Source organism: Diorhabda sublineata, chromosome 1 (genome assembly GCF_026230105.1).
Source record: "Diorhabda sublineata isolate icDioSubl1.1 chromosome 1, icDioSubl1.1, whole genome shotgun sequence".
Classification (NCBI taxonomy): Eukaryota; Metazoa; Arthropoda; class Insecta; order Coleoptera; family Chrysomelidae; genus Diorhabda; species Diorhabda sublineata.
In genome coordinates, this window is record NC_079474.1 from 40,217,086 (window position 1) to 40,235,402 (window position 18,317).

The window sequence follows — 18,317 nt, forward strand, 5'->3', positions numbered from 1 at the left end:
ATTTATAAAATCAACAATTTTTAGATAATTATTTATGTAACCTGCTTACTCTCAACACACAGGTATCTTATCTTATCATGTAACTGTACCAGTAATTAAAGGTAATCTTATTACGTACTGTACCGTAATAGCGTACGTATCAAAATGAGGGAAATCGTACATGTACAAGTGGGTCAATGTGGTAATCAAATTGGGTCTAAAGTAAGTTAAGAATACATTTTCTAAGTAGATATATGTATAAATGGTGCAGTTTAATCTATATTCGTTACAAGTTTAGTTTTCATTAGTAGTTTGCCGATAACTAGTTTTAATTTACATCATCTCATTGCCGCACCTATGGGATTAAAGATACATTTTCATTATTAGTATTTGAATCTTTATTGTTGTTATTACTTCAATAATTATCACGATTTGATACATAATAATATTCGAATAATGAAATTTATTATTTAAAAATAGAACTTCGTCTATATAATTTTAGGGTACAAAATAATTATTTGCAGTATTGAAGTATAATTATTATCTCTAATGATAAACAAAACTTGTTAAAAAATGTTTTGATTTGAAAAAAACATATGAATAGTTAATCAATATGAAAATAATTGCAGCTATAAAAATTCATTCCCCGTATTTTTTATCATTCCTCGTATTTTATAGAATTTGCTTACTATCACTACTTCACTTCGATAAAATTCAATGAAAATCCTACAATATGCACATTAGAATTAGTTAATTGGAACGATAATAATCTAATCAATGTTATGCAAGTATCAGTTACATGTCGTGTACAACAGTTTCGTATCAATCGCCAAAAACGAATTGGGAACCTATTAATAAAAAAACCATGAATGATTAAAGGAAAGAGATATTTTTATTACATCCAAAATACATTTTGCTCCAATGTCTGCATAATTTTTTGACAGTTTCGACTAAAATTATCCAACTAGAATTTATTAGTTAAATTCAGGTATTGAAATGTTCAATTTTTTCACAAAGGGGAAATTTATTAATGCAAACTAAATACTTCTTCTTCTTTTCTTTTGGAGTGCTTTACCAACAAAAGAACATAGTTATACGAGGATGTATTGATATCTAGTTAGCCTAGACCAGTTCTATGCATAACAAAATATTGTGTTACCATAGCAACGAACAATAACTTATTAAAAGTGTTAGTGTGAAGTTTGACGTCAAAAAAGTAAACCAGAGTTACGCAATAAATTAAAAGAAAAAAGATATCCACCGAAATTGTAAAAATCGAAATATGCCTAATACCATTGGTGATCAATGTTCTTCGTATGGCACCGTGAAAAATTGGAGTGTAAGCTTCAAAAGAGGTAAATTTTCCATTGAAGATGATGACCGATCGGGAAGGCCAGTTTCTGTGTCAGTCCCCGAAAATATCGATGCAGTTCATGACATGATTTTATCAGACCGTCGAATTGGTCTAAAACGGATATCTGAAACACTGATTATTTCATACGAACGCGTTCATCATATTGTTCACGTAAATTTGCACATGAAGAAAATTGCTGCAAAATGGATCCCCAAATGTTTGAATGTTGACCAAAAGCGTGCAAGGGTAGAAGCATCGCGTTCGATCTGTGCTCGATTTGAAAACGATGTAGACTTCTTAAACCGAATTGTTACTATGGATGATACTTGGGTACTTTTCTACGATCCAGAAACAAAGCAACGATCGATGGAATAGCGACATTCTGGTTTTTCAAGACCAAAGAAGTTTCGTGTCCAAAAATCTGCTGGAAAAGTTCTTGCTTCAGTTTTTTGGAATTGCCATGGAGTAATCATGATTGATTTTATGGATAAGGATAGAACAATAACCGGAGATTACTATTCGATATTACTGACCCCCCTTATTCACCAGATTTAGCTCCTTAACTGAAAAAAAGTTTAAAAGGTCGTAAATTTTTAGAGATACTTTTACCCTCAGGTAATACTTCAGTAGGTTCTGTTTGAATAATGGACTCACCACCAATTTCAACAATTTGATTGTTTTTATTTTCAGTTCTGGGAAATCATTTCTGATGAACACGGTATAGATCCAAATGGAAAATATATTGGAGATTCTGACCTTCAATTAGAAAGATTGAATGTATATTACAATGAAGCAAGTGGTGGTAATTATGTACCTAGATCCATATTGGTGGATTTAGAACCTGGAACTATGGATTCTGCAAGATCTGGGCCGTATGGGGCGCTATTTCGACCAGATAACTTCGTTTTTGGCCAATCCGGTGCAGGAAATAACTGGGCAAAAGGACATTATACAGAAGGTATTTTTACTTTAAAATTGTAATTTTGTCCATTATATTCATCATTTTTACAGGTGCTGAGCTGGTAGATTCCGTTATGGACGTAATAAGAAAAGAATCCGAAAATTGTGATTGTCTTCAAGGTTTCCAGCTTGTTCATTCTATTGGTGGTGGTACTGGTTCTGGTATGGGTACACTTTTAATAGCAAAAATGCGTGAAGAATATCCTGATAGGATAATGACAAGTTTTTCTGTAGTACCATCACCAAGAGTATCTGAAACTGTAGTAGAACCTTACAATGCAACTTTATCAGTTCACCAATTAATCGAAAATACCGATGAAACTTTCTGTATAGATAATGAGGCACTTTATGACATTGCTATGCATACACTGAAGTTACCTTCACCATCATACGGAGATTTGAATTATTTAGTTTCACTTACCATGTCAGGTAAAATTTTTTAACCGATTTATTGCTCTAGTTCTCAAATAATATATATGTTTTAGGTGTAACCACTTGTTTGAGGTTCCCAGGTCAACTAAATGCAGATCTTCGCAAATTAGCAGTTAACATGGTTCCTTTTCCTCGACTTCATTTCTTCGTACCTGGATTTGCACCCCTTACCCCTAGAAACAGCATAAAATACAGAGCTTTATCAGTATCAGAACTTACTCAACAAATGTTTGATTCCAGAAACATGATGGCTGCTTGCGATCCAAGAAATGGAAGGTAATCATTAAAGCTATTCATTATATGCGAAATATTAATTCTGATACAATTTTTAATTATTAATATATTAGTCAACATCCTCCTATAAATTATTATTTTTCTTCGGTTTTAATCTCTACTTATTTTTCTTTTTTCCTTATCTGTTGATATTGCCACACTTCAATGTCATAACTATGTTTAATTCAGATACTTCCTCATCTTGTTTCTATTTTATAGGTATTTAACAGTTGCTACTGTATTCAGAGGAAAAATGTCAATGAAAGAAATTGACGAACAAATGTTCAACATTCAAAACAAGAATAGTAGTTACTTCGTTGAATGGATACCGAATAATGTTAAAGTTGCTGTTTGTGATATTCCTCCCAGAGGATTAAAAATGTCTGCCACATTTATAGGAAATACCACTGCCATTCAAGAATTATTCAAACGAGTATCTGAACAATTTAATGCCATGTATGCTAGAAAGGCTTTCGTACATTGGTATACTGGAGAAGGTAACTATTATTTTTGTTGTTTCAACTTAAAAAACTATTCATATATGATTTGGATTTAAAAATGATTGTTGCTTCTGCAAATTGACGTTTTTTAATAATCACAATATTATAATATCAATAAAAGTTTTCATAATAATCTGTAACTCTCAATAACCACCTCTTTCTAAATAAAAAAAAAGGTTAAAAATATGGGGAATTAGAATAAAACAAAATAAAAACTTTTATATTAAAGATGAGTCAATATACTCCAATTTTCATAAAAAAATAGATATATTCAGATAAATTTAAATAAAATACTTCCTTGTTTCCAAATTAAATTGGAATCAACAAATTACCAAAGCTACTAACCAAAGAGAAGACGTGAAAATGTTTAGATGGGGATACCACAACAAAATATACCGGGAAAATTTTTCGATAGTTACACTGTAATAAAATGTTTATTTGTGTAGCTTGTGTCACAAACAACAGATGATGAAACCCTAAGATAAAATGATGAGTTGTTCTGTTTTGAAAAGACTCATTATTTCACTAGTGAGAAAATACGACTTGACTACAGTTTAGACAACTAGATGTAATGTATCTTCGGGCTAACCAATGATGGTTGACCATATTCTTTGTATAAAAACTATTTTGTTACTTAATAACCAAAATTTTAATTGTTAATATCTAACCAACAACCATGTTAGTTGGTTAACACACAAGTTAAATGATTCAATTCATTACTTTGGAAAAAAATCTCTATTAATCAAAAAAATATTTTACTAAACTTGGTTTCAATAATCCGACTACCGTACTCAACGAATGTCAAACAATTAAGAACCTCGAATCTGTTTACAAACCGCTTTGAATACCAAAATCCTATTGTACAGAAATGCTATAAATAAACTTTCACCAATATGAAACGCTTCATAGTTTGAAATTAATTGTATTTTATTAGGTATGGATGAGTTGGAATTCACCGAAGCAGAATCAAACATGAATGATTTGATATCCGAATATCAACAATACGAAAACGCTGCTGTTGATGATGAAGGAGATTTTGATGACGAATTAGAAGAAGAGCCTGCTGAAGAGAATTGAATAATTCCATATAAGAAATTTAAGACATTCTTTTTGTAAATTATTTCCATTGTCAATCAAAATAAATTTCTTTACTAAGATATTTATTATTATTTAACTGAACTACAATGAGCTTTGCAAAAGTCAAACTCTTTGCTTCAAAGTAAATATATACTTTCATCCTTTTCATGTTCCTACATTCATCATATGGTAATAAATCATATTTTTATTTTGGTTCTATTTTTAAGAATAGATCGTTCCACATTCACTAAATGAGTAGAAAGTTTAAAATCAGTTCTAGGTATACTATCTATATATAAAAATATAAACCAAATCTATTTCAAGATTTATTTTCAACTCAATTATCAAAGGACCTCTAAATTTTTTTTATTACTAATATAATTCTTCAATATATTACATCATATATAGTAACTCAGAAACTTTTAAATTGAAAAATAAATGTTTACATTTCACAATTTCAGACCACCTAAAAATACAAAATATGTGAAAAATAGCCTACATTTTAGGAGATGACGTACAAAATATGAATAAGTGAAGTATCAATCTATGTAAAAGCTATGAATTGATTTATTCATTTTATACAAATAGATTGTGAACCATACATGAAAGAAAGTATATTTCGAAACTTTCATCCAAATGTTTTCATTCATATGCAACATAAGTATTTTCACCAGGTTCTTGTTGTTCTGCAACTTCTTCTCTAGGTTTTAAAACAAACCCACCATTTTCATCAATAACTGCTTCCATTATTATACGATCACCACTTTCCTGTTCCTGTCCTTCTCCTTCTTCTTCTTGAATTACTTCTTCTAATTCTTCTTGACCTTCATATTCCGTTAAATATTCACCAGCTACTATGGAGAAATTTGCAGCATTTATCAATTCGTCAATAACCTCTCCTTCGTAGCGATAGAAACCCCATATCCACAGTTGATTTTCCATGCATTTAATGTAACCTACAAAACGTTAGATAAGAAGAAGCTTCAAGACCTTATCATTTTTATTATTCCCAAAATAAAAGGTTCATTGAACTAAAGATGAACAATAAGAAAATGATTACAGATGTAATGTTTGCATGTAGTGCACAATAAATAAATTGAAGTAAGTTGCAGAAAATATTTTTTAAAACTGTTCAAATTATTTTGTACAGAGATCCCTGCATGGTGAAAAATAAAAATAAAATAGTTAGTTTTATTGTGATAGCAAATTTCCAAGAGTTGTTTGTAAAACCAAGTGACTAGTAATTTCTAAATTAGGAAAACAGGGCAAAGTTCGACCCATAGCATATTACATCACTTAGTAAGTCGTGTGACTGACACACATATAGCACAGCAATTGTCAAATCCATAAGAAGTTTATGAAGTACCACTTTCAAAAGACTATGAGTAAAATTTCATGACATTTCGATTAGTCAGAAAAAAATGACAGCCATTCAAGTGAAGCTACTTTTAAAAAAAAATCGTGTGTTAATACCACATAGAGTTGCAAAAATCAAGGAAAAAAAAACGCTCGCCGTTAAGGAATTCAACTCAAATGAAGAAGTAGTTGCTGAAACTGAACCATATTTTGAGGCAAAAGACAAATCCTTCTACAAGCACGGCATTGAGAAGTTAGAGAAGCGTTGGAATGATTGTATTGCTCTTAAAGGAGATTACAATGAGGAATAAAATCGATTTTTGGCAAAAAAATGTTTTTCTTAGTCAGTCACACGACTTATTGAGTGATGTGTTACATTTAGTTTAAGAATTTTATTCAATATTTGATATACAGTATGTATACAATCATTGCAGTAATTATATTTTTAAACGCACATAGAAGTTTCTAATTAATTTGTAAATAAAACCACATTAAGGCCATGGACCATTATATTAGAATATATTTCAGTAGTAGGATGAAGTCCATTCTTTTAGAGAAGGATGATGTAGTGCAATGGACCTTTATAATTTTTTATTATTGATATTTTTTATCCCCTCTTATATATTATATTCCATTAAAATAATTACTAACTTAGTTACTAATCTAGAATACAACTATTACTGAGTATATATGAAGAGGTTATAAATAATGTGATCTGAAAATGGTCAAAGTAACTTAGAAAATAAAAACAAAATATCTGCTCTTTGTTTCATTATGTTTTAATGAACTTAGTTGACTATATAAATATAAATAACGCCCACAACAGTCAACGTATTAAATACCTTGAAATTTCGTTATTTTACATTATTACTAATCAAGAAAAAAATTAGAATTTCATAAAAAGACACTTACCCAAAACTCTTGAAAAGAAATTATTGACGTTAATTCTGGGATGATTTTCAATAAACTGCCACGCCCTCAGTACGTTTTTCTTTTGTGCACTACTTAGGTCCCTAGCAAAAGATTTTTTATTAGGATTCGAATAAGTTATGTGCAGAAACGACTCCAGTTCTATGAGTTTCTCGATAACAGTAACGACATCTGTGGATTTCTGTGACTTTCCTTTGGTCAGCATCAAATAATCACGAAGTTTCTTAAATGGCGCTATAACATTTTCGTTAATACGATTTTCCAATCTGTGAACGCAGAATAAATCTGGAGTGACCTTCTCAATCCATTCGGATTGAACATGATCAAAAAGATCCTTAGTTAAATCTTCAATTCCCAGGCTTTTTGCTTGTTCTCTAATGTTCTGAAAACCATCTATTATAGTATTTACAGGTAATAATGGCAACATAAGTAGCATGTGGTAAATATTTCTGAAAAAATTGTTTGTTTCTAGATCTTTTGTCAGGCGGAAAGAACAAATTTTTTTGTACAAGTTTTGTGTGTAATAAAAGACGGATCCACCTATGCTGGAATCAACATAAATTTCGCCAAGTGCATAATATAGGTTGCCTTCATATTCTGTTACAATTTCATCTGGGCGTAGTCTTGGAGCAAGAGTATCGTGAAGGAACTCAAATATTTTCTTGTATATTTCTTGAGTTTTATAGTTGACTAGAGCGAACATAATTGGAAAGTACTGAAATACAAAAATATATAATTATGATTCTTCAAAAAATAATAAATATACAAAGTGAGGACAACAAAAAAGGGAGGAAGAACGTAGTAGGAGGAAGTTTGGAAACTACAAGAGGAATAAGATTGATAACATGATATAAAAGCCAATTAGGGAAAATATGTAGTAATAATATATCAGAAAATAATCCAACATCTCCTCAACCACAAAAGGAATATTATTGAAAACACGAAAGTCAGTGGGGGAAAATATTCGAAAAGAATCTATCATGAAGTGACTTAACATTTGCTTCCCACCTTACACCTCAAACAGATGTAAAAAATAATTTATTATAGTATTCTTGTTGAATTATTGTTTTCAATGTCACTGGAAATTCAGCCAGTGAGTTTGTATCACCACTTGTTGCTTTTCCTGTAATCTTTATGCTGTGAAGATTATTTCTATGTTTAAATCTATTAAACCATCTTCGAATAGCAACGAAAGTTTCACTTATGTCACTTGTAATTAAAAATTCTTGTAGCTTTTTCCATTTCAATTTCGTCGTCAATCCATATACAGTCGTTTTTCCATTTCCTCTATAATGTTATTTTTAGAACGGGAAATTCTAGTTAAGGAGCTTGATGTAGTTGCAGTTGCCGATGACAGTATTTTTTCTTTATACTTAAGAATTGTCATTTTTGTTGAAGTAACCAAATTCAGTGGCAGCACTAATTTGAGATTGACGTTACCAGAATCTAATGACTAGCATTTTAGTTTTCAGTTGAATGCTTTTTCTGGTTGCTTTATTTTCTTGTTTTTTATTATCATCCATGATAAAAGCTATAAATCATAATATTTGTCACTGTATTCATAGTTATAGTTTTATATAAATTTATAAACTCACAATAATTTAAACAAATGTTTCAGATTATAATAATGCATCCGTACAGCACTGCACCTACCTAATCAACACAACTACATACACTGTTTAGGATATGTTATTTGGAAACTTAGCACTGAGGAGGGAATCCTTGGGTTGAAATAAAAGAGCGGTAAACCGAAACAGCGTTAAGCGGGGTCTTACTGTATCTAAATAATACTGACAAAGAATATTGAATACTACTTACACTGTCTTCTGCCCAAACTAATACAGTTACCAGTTGATATGAAAATGACTCTTCTGTCTCTATTCTAAATGAAGCATCTATATACATCAGGTCACTTTCTGACATCAACTCTATAGTATTGGCGTTAGCAAATACTATTGCTTTGGCATTATCTTCAGCTGTGAATTTTTCTTGATAGAACTGTATTCCGAAATTGGTAAATTGTAATTTATAAAAGGAGTCGTCTTCTATATAATTGTAAAGATCATCAAAAGATTTTATAAATTTTGTTTTGTAAGAAACTTGATGACTACAAATTTCATTGATTACGTTCCTCAAGGGAATGAGTTCTTTAATTTCAGGATCTCTGAAAAATGTTATACATAGTAGTAATATTTTAAAATCAATTTTCAAAATACGACTTTTTAGTGTAAAAAGGTTGAATGCAAAATTAGTATAGAGACATTATAAGTAATTGTGAATAATCAATTAATAGAAAAGGTCTTATTCCACACTGGTTATACTAGTGAAGCTTATGAGAAGAATTGTAGAAATTGTAGTAAGTTAGACTTTTGCACAAGAATTTTCTATAAATTCTAGTGTCTAATTAATTTGACAATTGACTAAGAATTTAATGGTAGTCTATAAATTATAAATATACAGTTAAAAATTATGACAATAAAGTAAGTAGTACCTAAGATATAACTTACTTCTCACATACTTCATCATAAACACTTTTAAATTTAAGTGTTTTGTCACTTTGCATTTTTCGTTTCATGACATGGAAAAACATTTGTTTCTTTTTTTCTGCTTCTGTTGGAGGATTATGATCATGGGCCACCAACACCCTTACGTCGTTACTATATAAATTTGAAGTTTCTATTTTCTTTTGAACTGCTTTGGCATTGCACAGTGGTAATAAGCATCTCATATATCTGGAATGTAGAAAAAACTGATTTAATTACCTTACATTATTCTGGATAAAACTGTTTTGTCTGCTTCAAAGCTGGCAAGTTTGAATATTTTACTATAGCCAATGGGGTAAAGTGAGGGCTCTGAAATAAATCAACTGATGGATAGTAGACCGGAAATAATGCCATTTGTCCCCCCCACCCCCGAGCTAAGGGAGCGACTGATATGAGATAATAGAGTGGAAATGGGATGTTCAAGTATTAGAGACTAAATGGGCGTAAAAATTGTTATATTAATGGGCAACAATTTGGTAAAAAATAATTTATAATCATTATTTTTCTTGCATCCCTGATTTAAACATGTTTTAAACACTTTTTTGCACATAATTTCAAACTGTTTAAGGTTTTTTTTCAACTCTGCTAGAAAATGATTTACATTCAAACTTTGTTTTCATTAGTGTAATAAAACAGCAATGAAAAGGGTGGGCCTCATTAAACTAGCATATAAAATGATATGAATACAAGATAAGAGTATTCAGATAAACCGAAGCGCACTTTGTACCCAGATGTACACATATTACTGAATAGAAGAAATATTAAAGCTTAATTACAAATGATTCTTAAAATTTTTTACAATCACTGTAAACATTAGAGTAAATTGAATGAATCATTATAATTCCACTCAAAAGCTAGATGATAATTCGAAAGAGTTTTACTTGTCAATAGTGAGATAAAAGAGAAATTTATAGAAATAATATTACAGCTTATATTTACTGAAATAATCACAAATATGTAAGGAATTTAGTATGAACTATTTATTCAACTCAATGAAATTAATAGTTACACTTTGGCGACAACTTTTAAATTGTAAGAAATCGATGCTTTGACACGATCAACTTAAATTTTGTAGTCTTAGGATTACAGCTAGCAAAAAAAAATTCAAACTCAAAGTAGAAATTTAACATATTTTTTTAAGCATATAAATAACTTACCGAACATTTTGTTTACAGAGCCTGTACTCGAACAAATAATTATCCACTAAACAGAATTCATCCTCATGTAAATAGCTCATCGATATCCCTTGAAACATACCAGGTAGTGACTTGTAAGTTCTTCTTGGTGCGTCATCATCCTCTGACATTCTTCTTCTAGACTTAACTTCAGTTCGGCTTTTCTTAATCCTTAAATCTTCTTTGTTGGCCGATCTAATGACAATTGGTAGTTGTAAATTTGATAACACTGTGCTCTCCTCTGTACTATCTTCATCATCATCTTGAATGTGAATAATTATATTGTCGGCACTAGCTTGCTCTTCTGATAAAGTTCCTTCTAAAACTCGACGAAGTTCTTCTTCCATATTGTTTATAGGTTCTTCTTTGAATTTTACTGAAAAGAAAAACGAAACTAACATTACCTAGAAAATACATCAGTTTTGCACAAGCGGAAATTAAACTGGAAAGTAAGCACTGATCGACTTAAAGTTTACATGGGAGTGCTAAAGAAAACTTGATGAAAGAGAGAAAAATCACAGAGTCACTGCAGTCTCGATTATTGGTTCTAAAGGAATCATAAAAAATGGAAAGGCTTATCACTTACCAGATGTGGGGTACTAATGCCTTGTTTTATTAGCTCGGAACATTTCTGTGGCATAGGAAAATGCTCAGGAGAAAAAACCGAAAGAAAAACATTCTGGCTGTAGCTTAGCTCCTTTGAAATGTTAATACCGCCAGATCCAAAAAATTTAGCAGAAAGTGACGTATGTAGATTCTGTGGGGAGGAATATGAAACAGTTGACACTGTATAAGAAATGGGGTCTCGAAAGAAATGTAAAAAAACTGAATGTTTGTGCATTGGACAGCACAATACATCGACCTAGAGGACGGGACAGAAATAAAAAACTGCATGGAATACATAGACATAAAGAAACCATTTGACACAGTGATTTGAAATTTCTTTAAAAAAGTGTGAATAATGGGATTTCGTAGCAAATATTTTGAACTCTTAAAATCATGCTCAACGAAAGAGACACCTTACTGAAGTAAATGGAGCAATAAGAAGTGAAATGAGTGTGGGAGTGGGAATTGCTCAAGGTTCTGTGTTGGGTCCATTGCAGTATCTATTACATGTTTATAGTCTGCAGTATGGTAAAATGTAAAATATTTTACATTCGCTGATGATACTGTCTTATTATTCTCGGGTATGAACAAGAATGAGTTAGAAATAAATATTAATAGTGATCTTTAACGTTATTATTAATGGTTGCGTCATAACAAATTAACAATGAATATAGAAAAAACTGTATATATGATTATACAACAGGTTGGAAAAAAAATCATCAAACGGTAATAAAAATAAATGATGTACTATTAGAAAGAGTGAAATAGTATAAATACTTGGGGTTAATAGTTACAGAAAATCTGACATGGAAATTAGATGTGGAAAACATAATACAAACAGTGTCTCCAATATTAGATGCTATTAAACTATGCAATAATATGTTGAGTGCTAACGCTAGGTACTTGCTGTATAACAGTTGCTACATATGCTAAATGATAAATTACAGAGACTGCAAAATAAAGCAACCAAAATTATATTTGCAAAAAAATATAACACACCTAATAACTGACTATATTCCTAAGTATCGACAAACTAAAAAAAATTTAGCAAATAAAACAAAAAAAAAACGTAATAAAAACTGATATTAAATTGAAACAAAATCAAGATTACCACAATTACAACTGCGGAAAAAAGAAGCACTTAGGAACAATTGTTTACATACAAAAAGCTCAAAGCTTACCAATATTTGCAAGTATAACTGCATATAACAGTGTTTTTACGTCAGAAATAGTGAAATAAATGTTAAAAAAATACTTAGGAATGAAAATAACACAATGGAACCAAACAATATGAAAAGCCAATAAACAACGAATTTATTATAACATGATTGGTTAAAAGTATTGTAAAATATAGCAGTGACCTGTGACAGATGAAACAATCAACGGAAAAAATGTTAATGACGACCGAAATGGACTTCTGGAGATGAGCAACGGGCAAATCCTGGAGGGATAGTCTAAGAAATGACAAAATAAGGGAGATAATGGGACACACATTAATCGATGACATCATAATCAAACAACGTATCTGCTATGGTCATGTACAAAGAATGTCAGACAATAGAATACCTAAAGTGGACACCACAAGGAAAAGGGGGAAGACAAAGACACATGCAACAGAATTTCAATTAGTATATTTATTAATAATTTTAGTCTAGTTAGTACAGAATTTCAGAGAAACTTTGAATTGTCTCAATAAGAAGAAAAACAAGTCTAGAGCAGTTCCAAATTTCAACATAATTTTCATAGAGATGGAGAACCATAGTTCTATTAGTAACACACAACAATAACATACAATCACTTATTGACAAAGAATATTTACCATAAGGGTATTTTTACCAACAAATGTTACATACATAATTAACGGACTTGATGGACTATGTAAAGCAGTATTATATTATAAAATATTACCTTTGGCAACAGATGAACTATCCTGATGTTTTGTTTCAGAATTTTTATTAGGTGAATTCTTCTTAATGAGAAATTCCGTAATGGCTCCTAATTCATCATAATTTTCTCCTTCAGTATCTTCAGCATATTTAACCTTCTTTTTCCCTACTGCTTTATGAGCGTCATCCGATTCCTGACTATCATCTGTTTTTTTCCTCTTTTTTGCAGACGGTTGCTGTTTATGCAACGCTTGTTTTTGAATTTTATCATTTTTTAAACATACTGTTCTGAACTTGAAACACACTCGAAGAAGTTCCAAGCATTCACCACATATTATTTTTGGTAAAGAATCTTCATATGAGATCTAAAATAACGTCATTACAAGAGCCCTCATATATAATTGTACTTCTTATATTATTTGGGGCTTTAAACTTGAGACTACTGAAATGTTTTGATATTACAACATTTAGTTTAGTCTCTGAATTGTTACCTTAACAATATGTATTGACTTAGCTATTTAATATTTGGAAATAAAAGTGCTTGTTTGATATAAACAACACAAAAAATTGATTCCTTGAGACATTAAGAAGCCCTGTATATTAACAAATTTAATCGTCGGTTTTGCAGTTTTTTAGGGTTTTCCTGTAACCTGGTGAATTTGTTCACCAACCAAATGGAGGACGATAAAGAAAACTGATTCTGTTATACCTCCAAAAAATGTTTGGTACAGTTAACGAAACTAATAAACCTCAAAATTACCACAGAGAAGTTTTTTCCTATATGAAAGTCAGAACCTAAAATATCCCTTACCCCAAAGAAGAAGTTTCCTTTTACAAATATTTCAATGAAACTCTCTCATTACCATATTTAAGTGATACTATCAGAGAATAGAAATGAAAATGAATTTCAACTTGTAGATGAATTCTACAATAAATATCTCAAGAGACATAGGACATAATCGGGAATTGAAAGTGTTGACATTAATAGAAATTTTAAAAAAAATTAGGAATTACTGAATCAATTTGATCAACATATATGCTTCTAGCAATAGGCGAGATCAAATTGTAGGTTTCAGTTTCCTTGACAAAATATAATAGATTTTAATAAATATTCTAGAAAAATGTACTAAAATTCAACATAGTTTAAAAAACATTTGTTTACTTCTGATGGTTTGTCAATTTTGACATCCGATGACAACAAAAACATTTTTTTTAAATTACTATTTGCAGATATAATAAAAATTATAATGTTCAAATGGCAATGGCGTTATTGGATTCTTGTGATGGTGTATTTGTCTGCATATATGAATTATTCATATACAGTCAACATGGCCTTTAGCATAATTCCTATGGTGAGTTACAGACAAAATCATACTCCAGAGTGTATACATAAGGTATACAAAAATAAAACAAATACTTTACCAGATTATGGTCCAAGGTTAGTATAAAAGCTTTATATTATAATAGAATGGAATATTTGTTTCGAATTCAAGAATCAACTGAAAATATTAGTATAAGGTATCAAGGAGATAGCTAAAGCACAGCTAAATTCTAATCAAATAATTTTTGTATTTCAGATATAACTGGGATGAACATAAACAAGGTGCAATACTTGGAGCATATTTTTGGAGTCATAGCTTTTTTTCTTTACCAGCAGGTCCAATTTCTGAATACTTTGGTCCAGCTAAAGTGATATTTTATGCTACAATAATGGGAGCTGTAATAAACGCCCTTTGCGTTCCAGCAGCTTGGATTCATTATGGTGTTCTGGTGCTATTTAGATTTTTACTGGGAGTTGTGGGAGCTGTGATATATCCAGCGTTGCAGTGTCTAATTGCACAATGGGCTCCACCACATGAACGAGGAAAGTTTGTTGCTGGTCTTTTGGGGAATACTATGTCAACTGTTGTAACATGGCCACTTTTAGGATTTGTAACAACACATTTTGGTTGGGATTGGGGATTCTATGCACTTTCCTTTGAAATGTTGCTGTACGCTCTAATTTTCTTTGTTGTTGCATCAGATAATCCAGACTCACACCGATTTATCTCTGCAGAAGAAGTTGCATATATAAAAGAATGCCAAGGCGAGAGTGTTTCTCGTAGAAAACATGCTAAGGTTCCCTATAAAGATATTTTAAAAAATATTCCCTTCTGGATACTATGTATTCTCCATTTCGGTAATTTATGGGGCTTATATTTACAACTCCAAAGCGTGCCCAAATTCATGGCAGAAGTAATTGGTTTCGATTTAAGAGACTCAGGAATAGTTGGAGCAATACCATCACTGACTAGATTCTTTTTTTCTGTAACATATGGAGTTGTAGGGGATTATTTAGATAAGAATACCCAATTGTCAACTAAAGTACTAAGGAAAAGTTTTGTTGTTGCGTCTCATATTATACCAGGTGTGTTAATGTTCAGTATAACATTTATAGGTTGCCATTGGCAACCAATTGTGGCATTATTAACTTTCAGTATGTCTATCAATGGGGCAGTTGTATTGACGAATCTAATGAATCCACAGGATTTGGCACCCAATTATGCGGGTACTATTTTTGGCATGATTACTTTTATAGATGGTACAACTGGATTTATAGGTCCAGCAGTTACAGCTGCTTTTATTCAAGAGCATAATGGATTAAAAGAATGGAGTTATACTTTTATTGTAGGAGGTTGCATGTACATACTATGTGGAATTATTTTCATTTTATTTGGTAGTGTAGAAGAACAAAGTTGGAACCATTTGGACTAGATCCAGCCTTAATGGAAAAAATGCAGTAACTGGAAAAATTTAAGTTTGTTCAAGTTTCATTTGTAAAATAGAAATAAAAATAATGCAAACTAGGTATTATTTTGGTTCAATTATATATCCAGTTAAGTACTACACAAAGACAGCATCAACTGTAAATGACTAAAACTTGCAATGTTTCAAATAAACAACCAGTATTGGGATTTCTATAACAAATGCATGTATCATTGTGTTAAATTATTATAAAATGTGTTTGATATCATAGGATTTTCAAATAATTACCTCAATTGGATGAATACAAGCAAGAATTGCAAAAACAATATGAATGCCATCCTCGATTTCCTCCACAAAAATATTTTTCACATCTTCTGATTTCTCTTTCATACATAACCTACAAATCTCCCCTGTACTTGTTGAGAAACCTGCCAAAAAATTGAAAATATTTACATTTACTCTGAATCAAAACTAATATGTGGAAATACAAGTTATTTCTATTTTTATGTTATTTCAAACTAAATTACTATTTGATATGTAAATGATGTATAAAATTATTAGGTAAATTATGTTTTAATAAGTCTATTGAGTTAGAATGAATGGAAGTAACCTCACCTGCTTCTTCTGAAAACTCCTCTGCTGAAAAAATTTGATTTTCTATTGATGTATTTTCTCCATTTTTTTCAACTTTTACTGGTTTCTTACTTGATTTTTGCAATGCTGTACATACTTCACTCGTTGTCTTTAACTGTTTACCAATTATACCATCTGAAATCATTACATTAAAGATTAAAATTAATTGTAAAGATTTAATTTTTTATGCAAATATTATCAATAATCATTAGAAAGTTTTATAAATTCGAGTGAAATAAAACACTATTACAATTGCCAAATATAAATTCAAATTTTTGACTGATGTTTCAGATAAATGTTTCCAATTGTGGATTATTTAAAACTAATATTTTTTAACTCTCAACAAATTGATTAACTAAAAGGATTATGTAAAATTGGTGGCATTAGATCCTACAAATAAATTATCAATTAACTAAACCATAATAACAAATGATCAACTTGGATATTACATTCGAAATTGAAAGTAATATAATTTAATTTCCAAATTTTTAAATCTTTTAAGGATGTTTAACAATCACTAACCAGCTTCTTCATTTTCATCTTCTTGAAAGTGGTCTAAACAAACAAAACTGGATGATTCGGGTTCAAGATCCGAGACTCCTAATATTTCTAACCATTTGTTTTTTACTTCAGGATCTTCAGGAAATGCTATACCTACTGTATTATTACATGAAGGTACAAAACATTTAGAACTCATTTTAATTTGAACTTTTTTTGTTGAAAATTTTATTTAATGAATCGTAGATAAACGCATCATTATAACTAATGGGAAACATCCAGTGTCACTTTATTATATGGGAAAAATGTGACGTTGCCAAATCCTTCCAACTAATACATGACAAATTTTTTGGTTTGTTTTGGCTAATTGACTGTTCTATCTAGGTAAAAAGCTTCAAATTCACTAAGCCTGAAGTTAAATCATTTTTTCTAATAGGATCTAATTATTTCATGGAAAATAAAGCAATTCATTATGTATTCACTCTGGCCTTCGTTCATATGACGTCGCTTCAAGAAAGAAGAATTTCGTTTTGCCATTATATTCTCCTAACCTTTCTTATTTTTTTAAGCCTTTTGAATATCTAATTACCAAATTCATTTACAATAATTATCATTTTTCATTACAAATCATTACAAATCTAAATTAATATTCACATTCATTTTAACTAATGGGAAAAAGTGACGTTGCCACATTAGCTTAAGAAAAATTATTTTTATCGTATAAATGAGAGGAAATATAAAAAAACGGCTGTAAAGTATAATAAGTTATTGATAACACAGAAAATAGTTTCTTAAATAGATAAGTATATTGGTTTCTGCTAATTATATTATTAGGTTGAAGTGTTGCCATCTTTTGTCTAGAAAATGTATTAGATACGTCAACTAGAAAACGCGCGACATTCATATAATATAGTGTGGATAATTTTAGTTCATGCTTTAAAATAACTGTTATATTGGAGAAAAAAAAACATAATTGGTAAAATTTAATAGAATCAAACAGAATATACAGTTTCTTATTAAGATTTCAAAATGAAACGTTTGAGATGGTGAACTAGAAAATTGGTTTGACATTATAAATATATGAAACTTTTAATAAAATGCAAAAATAAATGCTATTTACACATAAACTCAATATGTTTAATTTAGAATGCAACTTATGGAATATAAATTTGAAAGTTGAAAAGGATTGTTCACTATTGTAATATCTTGTGTACCCGTATCCTATCCAATAGTATTTGTTTCCATTAGTATGTGAATGTATTTTTTGAAATTAATACAGCCATTAAAAAATAAAATAAGCGAAATCATATGAAAAAATACACGTCCAGTATTAAAACTGAAATGCGAAAAGTATCAAACAATAGTTGCTA

General features: G+C 30.3%; 2 protein-coding genes across 2 annotated transcripts; one reads left to right on the forward strand and one right to left on the reverse strand.

Moving 5' to 3' along the window:
- Positions 1-66: 66 nt before the first annotated feature.
- Positions 67-4,655, forward strand: LOC130452521 (tubulin beta-4B chain-like). The gene is made up of 6 exons (XM_056791852.1): positions 67-201; positions 2,024-2,291; positions 2,345-2,722; positions 2,779-3,001; positions 3,218-3,495; positions 4,433-4,655. The coding sequence occupies exons 1-6, from the start codon at positions 145-147 to the stop codon at positions 4,573-4,575; spliced, it is 1,347 nt and encodes a 448-aa protein (XP_056647830.1). The 5' UTR covers positions 67-144; the 3' UTR covers positions 4,576-4,655.
- On the reverse strand, positions 4,642-17,216 carry LOC130452519 (uncharacterized). Its single transcript, XM_056791850.1, has 9 exons — positions 16,972-17,216; positions 16,432-16,584; positions 16,105-16,244; positions 13,094-13,436; positions 10,562-10,955; positions 9,369-9,593; positions 8,680-9,025; positions 6,844-7,576; positions 4,642-5,531 (listed from the first exon to the last, which is right to left on the reverse strand). Exons 1-9 carry the CDS (start codon positions 17,144-17,146, stop codon positions 5,218-5,220), a joined length of 2,823 nt encoding a protein of 940 aa, XP_056647828.1. The 5' UTR covers positions 17,147-17,216; the 3' UTR covers positions 4,642-5,217.
- Positions 17,217-18,317: the final 1,101 nt, after the last annotated feature.